The sequence below is a fragment of the Dreissena polymorpha genome, chromosome 2 (genome assembly GCF_020536995.1).
Source record: "Dreissena polymorpha isolate Duluth1 chromosome 2, UMN_Dpol_1.0, whole genome shotgun sequence".
NCBI lineage: Eukaryota > Metazoa > Mollusca > Bivalvia > Myida > Dreissenidae > Dreissena > Dreissena polymorpha.
In genome coordinates this window covers 47,426,705-47,440,346 of record NC_068356.1, presented here as the reverse complement: position 1 = coordinate 47,440,346, position 13,642 = coordinate 47,426,705, and the positions used below count along the sequence as shown (strand labels likewise).

Sequence of the window (13,642 nt, the reverse complement as noted above, 5' to 3'; positions counted from 1 at the left end):
GGACAGTAAATTTTTAATTTTTTCCCGCTGGGTCTGACAGTATTTCTATGTCACGATGGCCTATGGGAGTTTAACATTGTGAATACAAATGCGGTATAATAAAAAAAATCTGTCTTTTATGCACTAGTTGAAATTCTAAAGAAAAGTTGTTGGAAAAAGTTATTTGAAATACTGTGGTGTTTACATCCATTAAAGATAAACAGAGGAACTTCACAAAGTCACGTGATCCTTCATCCTGTGTTTTGGAAGTGCTCTTGTTTCATCAAGTTTTTTTGCGTATAGCTAAAGATAAATGTGTCAAGATAGTGTAATGAAGCTTAACCGGTTCGCACTCAGAAACAAAGTGAAATCTCTGTGCAAACTGCATAAAACCAAAACAGCATAAAACCAGAACAGCCTGTGAGTAACTAGCAGTCTGTTCAGGCTTTATGCTGTTTGCTTCTGATCAGTATCTAAATGTTGGAAATGAAGCATAAAAAACTTGAATCTAGTAAAAAAAGTCTTAAATTTAATATTACTTTCTAAAGCACTACAAACACGTCAAAATACGTATCCAAGTGGTTACGGGTTAATGCATAGATACCTGATTTCAAATCTTAGCTTGGGATTGTATGAACTAATCTTAGCTTGGGATTGTATGAACTACGGGATCATATTTTCTTCACTACATACAATATATTTGTTCAATCTGATGGGAACTCGTTGAAATAATATTACAAACTTTCTGGGAAGAACCGGTGTCTAGAATTCAGCACAATATTGGCTTTTTTTTGTAGACTTGTAATTTCTCTCTAAAAACTATTACAGTACACTACAGTCAGTCAACCAGTTTAGAATCACCCGGTAAAAAACGTTAGATCTTTTCACCACAATAATTTCTTTCGTTATTTAGTGTCAATGTGAGAAAATGTAAAAATAAAGGGTAAAATTTATTTTGTATGATAACAGGTTAGGCCACACGGCATTTGCAGTTTTTTGTCAAAAATAGCCAATTAAAGTTCACCCTTCGGAAAATTATTTAAAATCATTCAACTTACAGAATTAGTATTTCAAAACTTTGTCATGGCATTTTATTTCAATCAGCAAAAAGTTTATTTGAAAATAATAAAATCCATATGCACATTTCAATAACTTATTCAATCAGTTCCGGTTAACTTTTGCTGCATTTATCCCCCCTCTGTATGCATTATACAAAAGATTTCTTGCTAAAACTTTGTTAATTTATTCCTTTACCTAATGTATACCTTAGACACTTATCATTTTGTTTTTATTGGGGCATTATGGAAAATTAAATACAAATTAATCGGAACTGCTGATTATCGGAACTGTTTGATAAACTGTATAATTTATTTACCCTGGATGTTATGTCGAAGATAAAAAAAATCCATTTTAGCAATAACATTGCTCTGGCAAGAAGTATTGTTAATATATGCTAGCTTAAGAATGCCTTTGTGAGGTTACATGTGAGTTTTCATGCATATATATTCATTTATGTGGAAGTATACAGAACAAAGGTACAGCTGTCGTTTATTCAATAATTACAAATGATAAACACGATAAAGCGCTGTCAATATATGTTAAAGAAAAAAAGGCAAATACACATTGTCTATAAAACAAGCACTACTTTGATGTAGAACAAGTACAAATCAAACTAAGGCATGTTGCAAATCACCGGATAAGAAATAAATTTCATGCTGTGCTGTTTGTTGCAGTAAGTAAAAGCTTTCATAGAGCTGCATGATTATTAATAAAAAAACTGTTATTTATTCCAGTGTTCACCCTTTACCACTTAGATACGTACTTTCACGCATTTGTAGTCCCTTAGAAAGTTATATTTAATTTAAGACCTTTCTTACTAGAGATTAAAGGTTTTGAGACTTGATCTCCAAACCTTATATACTGGTGAGCAGCAAACAGCATAAAACCTGAACAGACTGCGAGTTACTTGCAGGCTGTTCTGGTTTTATGCTTGTTTGCACAAAGCCATTTTTAGCTCAACTAATATATATAAAATATATATAGTGGAGCTATCCTACTCACCCTGGCGTCGGCGTTAGCGTCTGCGTTAGCGTGCAAATGTTTAAGTTTTCGTACTACCCCAATTATTTTCTTTGTCCCTTGACATATTGCTTTCATATTTTGCATACTTGTTTACCAACATGACCCCAACCTATAAACAAGAGCAGACAACTCTATCAAGCATTTTGTCATAATAACGGCCCCTTTTCCACTTAGAATATGCAGCAAATGTTAAAGTTTTCGTACTACCCCATTTATTTTCATTGTCTCTTGACATATTGCTTTCATATTTTGCATACTTGTTTATCAACATCACCCCAACCTATAAACAAGAGCAGACAACTCTATCAAGCATTTTGTCATAATTATTGCCCCTTTTATACTAAGAATATGCATATTATTGATAAATCTATGTTAAAGTTTGCGTACTACCCCAAATATTTCCTATATCCTTTGACATATTGCTTTTATATGTTGCATACTTGTTTACCAACATGACCCAAACCTATAAACAAGAGCAGACCACTGTATCAAGCATTTTGACATACTTATGGCCCCTTTTACACTTAGATAATTGAACATTTTGCTTAAATTGCCATAACTTCTTTATTTATGATCTCATTTTATTATTACTTTGACAAAACAACACTGACCTGAATAACACAATAGATTCAACCCAAACAATACCCCACGCCCCTACCCAGGATCCCTTTCCCCCCCCCCCAACCTCACCCCCCCCCCCCCAAAAAAAAAAATATTTTTTTTTAAACATCATCCAATAAATTACCACACCCCACATTATACCCCCCTTCTCACACCCCCCTACCCCCCCCCTACCTCCCCCCCCCCCTACCTCCCCCCCCCCCCAATTTTTTTTTAAACATCATCTTATAAATTACCACACCCCACATTATACCCCCCCCCCCACCCACCCTACCCCCCACCCAAATTTTTTTATTTTTTTCCTTTTTTTTTTTTTTTTTTTTATTGTGAACAATTTCCCATTGATGGCTTACGTTATACTGTCAAGCACTCGAATAGAATAGTCGAGTGCGTTGCCTCTGACAGCTCTTGTTACTTTGCTTCTGAGTGGGAAAGGGTTAATATGAGCAAGTGTTCACTATATCACCCTATTGGTGCACAAAGGTACCATGTGCCTTTTGATTTTAATGTTACATGGTACCTTTTTGCACCAATGGGGGAATTATAAACTTTTCCTATGCCTATCCCGCAGGTGTATGATGACGTAGACAGTTTCAAGGTCAACGATGTGGTTGAGTTTGTGGGGGTATTGTCTGTAGACCCTTCCCTTGCCATATTCCCGGGAAATGGGTATGTAGAAATCCCATCTTAGCCTCATTTATGATGGACTAGTTTCTACCTTCAGTAGATACATTATAGCTTTGGTTTGCGAAATTCAATTGAATTCTTATTGCTTGTATGACTCGATGTTTAGTGGTTAAAATGTCTCCTGTGGAAAAGCATGTATGTAATGTTTGTGATACTCAACAGTGTATATATATGCCCCGTGCTCTGTGAAAAGGGGTTTTAATTCATGTGCTTAAAGTGTCGTCCCAGGGATGACACTTTCTGCTTTTATGATTTTTCATTTCAAGAAAGTCTCTTCTTAGCAAAAATCTAGTTTCGGCGGAAACACTTTACACACATGCATTAAATCATCTTCACAGAGTGAGGCTCATATCTGTGATTGAAATGAATCTCTTGACAATGTCAAATTATTCTGAAGCCATTCAGTCTTACTCAGACTCCATGATGGCAATCGTCAGTTTCTGCACTGGTGTAGTGCTAAGATTGTCTTAGCTTGCCCAGGAACAGTAAGTGTGTGTAGGTTAATGTCCCCTACTGGTGAAACCGGAGGGGACTTATGGTTTGCGCTCCGTGTGTCAGTCTCTGTCAGTCCGTCACACTTTTCTGGATCCTGCGATAACTTTAAAAGTTCTTCATATTTTTAGCTCACCTGAGCACAACGTGCTCATGGTGAGCTTTTGTGATCGCCTTTTGTCTGTCGTGCGTCGTCAACATTTTGCCTTGTGAACACTAGAGGCCACATTTATTTTCCGATCTTCATGAAACTTGGCCAGAACATTTGTCCCATTGATACCTCGACTGAGTTCGAAACTGGGTCATGCTGGGTCAAAAACTAGGTCACTAGGCCAATAAAAAAGAAAAACCTTGCGAACACTGTAGAAGTCACATTTGATGCCAAATCTTCATGTAACTTTGTCAAAATGTTTGTCTAAATTATATGTTAGTTGAGTTCAAAAATGGTTCCGGTCCGTTGAAAAACATGGCCGCCAGGGGGCGGGGCAGTATTCCTTATATGGCTATAGAGAAACCTTGTGAACACTCTAGAAGTCACAATTTTTTTCCCAATCATCATGAAACTTGGTGGAAACATTGGTTTCATTGATATCTTGGACGAGTGCGAAGATGGTCCAGATTGATGAAAAAACATGGCCACCAGAGGGCGGGGCAGTTTTCTCTATATGTATAAAGTGAAAACATGTTAACACTCTAGAAGTCAAATTTTTGGTCCAATCTTCATGAAATTTGGTCAGAACATGTGTTTTCTGGATATCACAGATGAGTTCGAAAATGGTTACGTTTGCTTGAAAAACATGGCTGCCAAGGGGCAGGTCATTTTTCCTTATATGGCTATATATGGCTATAGTAAAATCTTGTTAACACTCTAGAGGCCACATTTATTGTCCAATCTTCATGAAACTTGGTCAGAAGATTCATCCCAATAATATCTTGGAAGAGTTTGAAAATAATGCCGGTTGGTTGAAAAACATGGCTGCCAGGGGGCGGGGCATTTTTCCTTATATGGCTATAGTAAAACCTTGTTAACACTCTAGAGTCCACATTTATTTTCCGATCTTCATGAAACTTGCTCATCAAATTTTTTCCAATGATATCTTGGATGAGTTTAAAAACGGTAACCTTTGCTTGAAAAACATGGCTGCCAAGGGGCGGTGCATTTTTCCTTATATGGCTATATATGGCTATACTAATATCTTGTTAACACTCTAGAGGCCACATTTATTGTCCAATCTTCATGAAACTTGGTCAGAAGATTCATCCCAATAATATCTTGGAAGAGTTTGAAAATAATGCCGGTTGGTTAAAAAACATGGCCACCAGGGGGAAGGGCATTTTTCCTTATATGGCTATAGTAAAACCTTGTTAACACTCTAGAGGCCACATTTATTTTCCGATCTTCATGAAACTTGGTCAGAAGATTTGTCCCAATGATCTCTTGGATGAGTTTGAAAATAGTAACCTTTGTTTGAAAAACATGGCTGTCAAGGGGCGGGGCATTTTTCCTTATTTGGCTGTAGTAAAATCATGTTAACACTATAGAGGCCACATTTATTGTCCAATCTTCATGAAACTTGGTCAGAAGATTCATCCCAATAAAATCTTAGAAGAGTAAAAAAAAATATTGCCCTTTGATTGAAAAACATGGCCGCCAGGGGGCGGGGCATTTTTCCTTATATGGCTTTAGTAAAACCTTGTTAACACTCTAGAGGCCACATTTATTGTCCAATCTTCATGAAATTTGGTCAGAAAATTGTTCTCAATGATATCTTAAATGAGTTCGAAAATAATTATGTTTGCTTGAAAAACATGGCTTCCAAGGGGCGGTCTTTATGAAACTTGGTCAGAAGATTTGTCCCAATAATATCTTATTATCTCAGGTGAGCGACTTTGGGCATTTCAGGCCCTCTTGTTTCATGAAACTTGAAACATGGACAGATGGCAATATGGAGATTATGCACATTGATTCATTTTGTTCCTACGTCAAAAATTGTGGTTTCTATGGCAACAAATGTAAGATTAAAAAAAAATACTGACTGGTGGAGTTTCACGGGTTGGGGACCATATTGCTTGGCAATCTCTTGTTTGATTATGTTATTCAAATATTGCAGTTGTCATTATAACAGCATATCTATATGAGCCTTGATCTGGGGAAATGGGGTTAAATGCATGTGCATAAAGTGTTGTCCCATATTAGCCTGTGCAATTCTCACTGGCTGATCAGGGAGGACACTTTTCGCAAAATCTTGATTTTCCCTTAAAGAGACCTCCTTTAAGCCCCATTTTCCTATGTTGAGATTTTTATGCCCCCCTTCGAAGAAGAGGGGGTATGTTGCTTTGCACATGTCGGTCTGTCGGTCCGTCCACCAGGTGGTTTCCGGATGACTACTCAAGAACGCTTAGTCCTAGGATCATGAAACTTCATAGGTACATTGATCATAACTCGCAGATGACCCCTATTGATTTTGAGGTCACTAGGTCAAAGGTCAAGGTCACTGTGACCCGAAATAGTAAAATGGTTTCCGGATGATAATTCATGAACGCTTATGCCTAGGATCATGAAACTTGATAGGTAGATTGATCATGATTCGCAGATGACCCCTATTGATTTTCAGGTCACTAGGTCAAAGGTCAAGGTCACGGTGACCCGAAATAGTAAAATGGTTTCCGGAAGATAACTCAAGAATGCTTATGCCTAGGATCATGAAACTCAATAGGTAGATTGACCATGACTCGCAGATGACTCCTATAGATTTTGAGGTCACTAGGGCAAAGGTCAAGGTCACGGTGACCCAAAATATTAAAATGGTTTCCGGATGATAACTCAAGAACGCTTATGCCTAGGATCATGAAACTTGATAGGTAGATTGATCATGACTCGCAGATGACCCCTATTGATTTTCAGGTCACTAGGTCAAAGGTCAAGGTCACGGTGACCTGAAATAGTAAAATGGTTTCCGGATGATAACTCAAGAACGCTTATGCCTAGGATCATGAAACTTGATAGGTAGTTTGATCATGACTGGCAGATGACCCCTATCGATTTTCAGGTCACTAGGTCAAAGGTCAAGGTCACGGTGACCCGAAATAGTAAAATGGTTTCCGGATGATAACTCAAGAACGCTTATGCCTAGAATCATGAAACTTCATTGGTACATTGATCATGACTGGCAGATGACCCCTATTGATTTTCAGGTCACTAGGTCAAAGGTCAAGGTCACAGTGACAGAAAACATATTTACAAAATGGCTGTCACTACAACTGAGAGCCCATATGGGGGGGCATGCATGTTTTACAAACAGCCCTTGTTTGCTCTTGTAACTGTTTAACTTACAAGAATTGTTTAACTTTCTCAGGAAAAATGTAATGTTTACAAATCTCTTTTAAGTGCTTTTAAATACAGCTATTAATCCCAACAAACATAAACCTTCATTGTCATATTTGTGTTGTATAGGGATGGAGATCACCCGCTCCTGGGTGGAGTTGAGGAGTCTATAGAGGAGCTTCACGCCCATGCCCCACCCCCCTCCTTGGTGCCACGCCTCCATGCTGTATTGTGCAATCACCGGGCACATGTCAACCCTCTAGTGCCAAACACTGGAACTGAGGAGTACAGTACAGGTGTGCTTGATTTTAGTTGTAACAGTTTAGTGATTGGTTTGCCCAAATTACAGCCTCTTATAGACTGTTTCCCAATGGCAAAAAGTCACATTTTTTTCCAAAAAATAAGCCAAACTTTCCAAATAAACTCAATAATTGGTTTATTGAGTTTATTTAACTGCAATATAATGCCCTGGTACTTAATAATATAAAGTTGTATATAAAGTTTATCATGCATATTTAAACAATTTGAATGCTGTTATTTATAATCATATTAATAATGTTTCATTTTTCCCAATTTCAATATTTTGGAGGCTATTTTTTGCAATTCAAAAGGCACAGGCTGTAAAATATCAAGCAAACAAAATCACTGTGGTTAATCTATATTGGTTGAAGTGCCTTTGATTTGAAAACCAGGCCAGCTAGCTCAGTTGGTAGAGTGCTGAAATACAAATCTGAGGACTTGGGTTTTGATTAAGAGCCTGGGCACATTAGGGGTTTGATTAAGAGCCTGGGCACAATAGGGGTTTGATTAACAGCCTGACCACTTCGGGGTTTGATTAAGAGCCTGGGCACATTAGGGGTTTGATTAAGAGCCTTGCCACATTTGGGGTTTGATTTACAGTCTAGCCATATTAGGAGTATATGTTAGTTTAAACCTATTAATTTTAGCTAAATAGCATGGAAAGCCTAAGACTTATTTGAAACACTCTCGAGTCTATTTCCTGGGACTAGAACCAGTACTTGGTGTCTTTAAGAGAGATCTAAAGAACACTCCCGCAGTGGGGATCCCCTTAATTCATGTCATTCTTGACACTTGACAAAATCACATCATGTGGGAAGTAATCATGGAGAGCCTGGGTGCATTGATTGCCAAATAACATCTTGTTAGCACATAGAAATATGAAATATTTACTAAGATATAAAAGTTGCTTTACACACGACAACACAATTTGGTATGCATAGTGTTGACTATGCAGATGTAATATGGCTGTTTTGCTTAAGAAACTGTTACAGTATGATAATAAAGTATCAGTTCAGGTTTGTCCGTATTAAACTGTTGCATACTGTGTATATCCTCTCGATCTAATTTTACTGCGTATTTAAGCCACCTTTTCCAATAAAAAGTGAGGCCTTAAATGTGAAATGTAGTTGAGATTTAGATGTTATAGCAATCATTTGGGAAAGCATATAAGTGGCTTTGTGTATGTTCCAACTTCTGTTCAACTATCTTTTTTTTCTAAAAGGGTTTAATATTCAATTAAAATTGAAATATTTGGCTTTTATTTTAATAATCGAGTATTTGCTTGCCATCTCTAGTTTAAAGGCTTTAATGTTGCTCAATATCTTACCTGTAAATTTTAGGAGTCCCTTGCATGAAATATTTCCTCTTTTGCAGATTTAGAAAATAGTCAAAGGGAGGTAACAAAAAATTTCAGCCTTGCAGTTCTAAACAATAGTCAAAAGAAGATAACATAATGTTTTCACCATGCAGTTCTAGAGAATATTTAAAGAGAGGTAAACAGAATGTTTCCACCTTGCAGTTCTAGAGAATATTCAAAGAGAGGTAACCACGCTCCGGGAAGAGTTGCTGTCCATTCTGGAGCTGTCGTTGCTAGGAGACCGACTGGCTGCCGAGTACCTGCTGTGTAACCTAGTGGCCAGCGTGTAAGAACTGGTTTGATTTGAGCCTTGGTCTTGGAAAACTGGGCTTAATGCATGTACGTAAAGTGTCATCCCAGATTAGCCTACATATAACACAGGCTAATCTTGGATAACTTTATACGTGCACGCATTTAACCCAGTTCTCCAAGAAACAAGCCTATTTTATGCTAGGTAGTGAAGTGTAGAATAACAGAAGTGGGATAAATAATTACATTACTCACAATGCTAGATAATTGTCTTCAAATGTAAAAAGTAAAAAAAAACTACTTTGTATCATAAAAATGACAGAAAGCTAGTTTCATTCAGTCTGATAGCATTATAAAATGACTAATACATATTTTCATTTGCTCTTTCACACTTTAAATTTGTATCAGTATCACACTGGAAACAAATATCAACTGTTGGTTTCAACTTAGAGAAATGTTGCTTAAAGACACCATCAATACATTTTTAGCTTAAATATTTAACAAAAAGTTACACTACTCACCCAAATGCCAGCGTTATGCTTTCGGTAAACTAGCTACATCTCTATATCCAGTGCCCCAGATAATTATTTTGAAAATAGGGTTTTCACCCATTGATTTTGAAAAATAGGGTGATTTCATTCTTGAAATAGGGTGAATCGAGTTATAAAAATACAAACCGTAAAATTATTTCTGCTTTACTTCTATTTAAGCCGCACACTTGTATTGATTCAATAAAACTGTAAACTATCATAATTAACTTTAATAAACAGATGTTTCATAATATCTTTAACCATTGAAACTGTCCATAATATAAACTTTAAACTTTAAAAAAATCGATAACACAAATGATTTATTGGCTCTTGCTATCTTGGTTCGAAACAGTTTGCGATCGACTGATATTTTGGCGCAACAATCGCGCACGTCTTTTGACCACTCTTGGACATTATTATTAGGCATCGTAATAGAAACTGAAAGTACAGACGCTTTACAAATACATGCACAATGAACAACGGATTCAGTTCGATTGAAAATGATGTATGTCGTTGAAATAATTTGGTCAGACACTTTATTTAACGATGAAATCCAGACAGCAAAGCGTTTGAATAACTTGACTGTTTTCCTGCTCTGTCATCCAGGTGCTTGCTAAATGAAAGCGTCACAACGTTACGATAATAATTCCAAAGAAAAATACTGAAAATGAGCAAAGCATTTGATTGAAGCTATTGTACCTAACGCATCAAATTTGATGAATTTGCGTAAAAGTCAAATAAGTTGCGTTTTCAATACGCAGAATATTGTATCTCTTTGCGTTTTTAAACATTTAAATAGGGTGAAAAACGCAAATACACAGCTTATCTGGGGCACTGATATCATTGTTTCTAGTAAGGGTATTTAATTATACCCCCATTACCAATGCTATAAAGGAGTAACTTTGTCGGTTGGTCTGTCGGTCCCGAAATTTTAATCCGATCTTCACCAAACTTGGTCAGAAGTTGTATTTAGATGATGTCTAGGTCAAGTTTGAATATGGGTCATGTCGGGTCAAAAATTAGGTCACGGGGTCACTTTTTTAAACTGAAAGTTTGTCCGGACCATAACAATGTCATTTATCGTTAGATTTTAAAATGACTTGGTACATTCGTTCACCATCATGGGACGGTGTGTCATGCGAAAGAAGTACGTCGATATCTCCAAGGTCAAGGTCACACTTGGAGTTGCCCATAAATGAGCTTGTGGGGGCCATAACTTTGTCATTTACTGTGACACTTTAAAATCATTTGGCACATTTGTTAGCCATCATTGGATGGTGTGTCATGCGAAAGAATTATGTAGATATCTCCAAGTTCACACTTTGAGTTCAAAGGTAAAAAATGGCCATAAATAAGCTTGTCTGGGCCATAACTATGTCGGTCATTGTCAGATTTTAAAATCATTTGGCACATTTGTTCACCATCATTGGACAGTGTGTCATGCAAAAGAATAACGTCAATATCTCCATGGTCAAGGTCCCACTTGGAGCTCAAAGGTCATAAATGGCCAAAAATGAGCTTGTCCGGGCCATAACTATGTCGTTCATTGTGAGATTTTAAAATCATTTGGCGCATTTGTTCACCATCATTGGACGGTGTGTTATGCGAAAGAATTACGTCGATATCTCCAAGGTCAAGGTCACACTTTGAGTTCAAAGGAAAAAAATGGCCATAAATGATCTTGTCCATGCCATAATTATTAGAGCTGTAATGCTTCGCCCATCATTCGAATTGATTCAATTTCAATACCAAATGGTCCGATTTGATTATATTCAGATCGATTCAAATTAAACTACTTGCTGCTTATTTTGCAAACTATTTAATGTTTGGTTTGTCCAGGGCATGAATTAACATGTTTGGTATTTGTTATTTCCTTATTATAATGTACATTTGAAGTGTTTAATTTTTTAAATAAAATTTTAAAACGCAACATTGTTTTATAAATAACAAATTTATTGAACAAAACTTCATGTTGCGTTATTCATAAATAACATAAAAAAAAACACAAAACATGTAAGTATATAAGCAACTTCCAGTTGAATTCTTAACAGAATGCACTCAGTTTAGTAAACAAACCGTATGTATTGAGGAAAAAAATGAGATCAAAACATCACATGGGTATAATTTTTTTGCTAACGTGTTTAAAGAGCTTGTCGTGGGTGATGAAGATTTCACATTTGAAATATCAACAGAGTGTTTTCTCTTTAAATGCTGCCTCAAATTTGTAGTGCTTCAAGATCTAGGGTAACTTACGTCAACAAAACACGTTTTGCAAGTTGCCTTTGTATCAGAACCTTCGCGAAATGTTCCCATACTTTTAATTTTAATTTTGACGGTGGGTCTTTCAGCGTGGTTGAAGGAGCCATTTTACCGGCTGATGTAATGCTCAGCATGTTATTCAGTCATTCATTGGATGCCATATTGGCTTTTGACCAATCACAAGACGTATTACAAATGACAAGAACGTTTAGACGACAGATTTGGAAAGTAAGGTTTAAAATGGGGATCAAATTGGATTGCAGTGAATCGAATCGAAATTGGCCGTATTGGTATAGAAATCGAATTTGCGGTGTTGAACCGGTTTTTCGATGCATCGAACCCAATCGTTTCAGCTCTAATAACTATATCATTCATTGTGAGATTTTAAAATTACTCTGTACATTTGTTCACAATCATTGGACGGTGTGTCATGCAAAAGAATTACGTCGATATCTCCAAGGTTAAGGTCACACTTGGAGTTCAAAAGTCAAAAATTGCCATATATGAGCTTGTCTGAGACATAACTATTGTCATTCATTTGTGAGATTTTAAAATGACTCTTTACATAACTTTTGTTCACAGTAATTGGACGGCATGTCATGCGAAAGAATTCAAGAGTTCAAAGGTCAAAATGGCTGTAAATGATAATGGCATAATAATTCTTAAAAATCGCCATAAATTAGCTTCTATTGTTTTGTGAAGACAGCATGCAAAATATTCTGTGTCAATGCAGCATGTGGTGGTATATGTCACGTCTTTGACAAAGCTCTAGTTGAAACTGTACACATGTATTCGGGGTCATTGAGTGAGTTCACTGACCAAATCCATAAGCCTACAATGCAATTTTCAATGAGTAATTTCTCAATATCACTGTTTCTACTTGAAGTATTCAAATGAATACAACTATGAAGGTTGTTCTCCTGCTCTGGATTCATCATTTGAGTCAATAAATTCCATAACTCGGAGCAATATTTGCTTACTCTGATATTTCGACTATATCACATAGTCTTCATCAGCGATGTGCTGGTCAGTTGAGCGAGTCACGTGACGTAGGATGGTTCAGGTACGTGGATGACACAATGACCAAGCTTCATGAGTATGATATTGAGTAGTTCTCCTCACACTTGAACTCCATAGATGAACACATCGAGTTTACATCAGAACAAGAGGAAGATGGTAAGATACCCTTTTTGGACACTTGTGTTCACGTGAACGACGACGGTTCCACCAAGGTTACTGTTTACCGAAAACCAACACACACCGTCCAGTACCTAAACTTCAATTCCAACCACCACTTAGACCACAAACGGTCGGTAGTTAGGTCATTATTCCACAGAGCAGAGAAAATAGTGAACAACATGACCAAAAGTCAGAAATTGAACACTGCAAAACTGCACTAAGGGCCAACGGTTATCCAGAGTGGATGTTTACGATCGCCAAGAAGAAAGACAAAACACCATCTGATAAATCCTCCAACAAAAACCAAAAGATTAATATAGGTATGCCATACATCCGGGGCACGTCAGAAGCTCTGCACAGAACATTCAAGAAATATGGTGTCAACATGTACCATCGCCCATATAACTCTATCAGACAACAATTAACTCACGTTAAAGATAAGACAGACAAATTAAAAAAGTGTGGGGTGGTTTATTACATACAGTGTGAACAATGCAAAAACGATTACATAGGTGAAACAGGAAGATCATTGGACATAAGACTGAAAGAACATATAGCCAGATCCAACTCGGCCATATATGA

General features: G+C 36.9%; 1 protein-coding gene across 1 annotated transcript in view; it reads left to right on the top strand.

The window, feature by feature from the left end:
- Window positions 1-13,642, top strand: part of LOC127866942 (mini-chromosome maintenance complex-binding protein-like) — a 52,206-nt gene that overhangs the window by 23,639 nt on the left and 14,925 nt on the right. Inside the window, exons 7-9 of the mRNA XM_052407812.1 lie at window positions 3,254-3,351; window positions 7,316-7,482; window positions 9,006-9,129. Of these exons, the coding sequence (XP_052263772.1) occupies window positions 3,254-3,351; window positions 7,316-7,482; window positions 9,006-9,129 (389 nt within the window). The remainder of the gene's footprint in view (window positions 1-3,253; window positions 3,352-7,315; window positions 7,483-9,005; window positions 9,130-13,642) is intronic.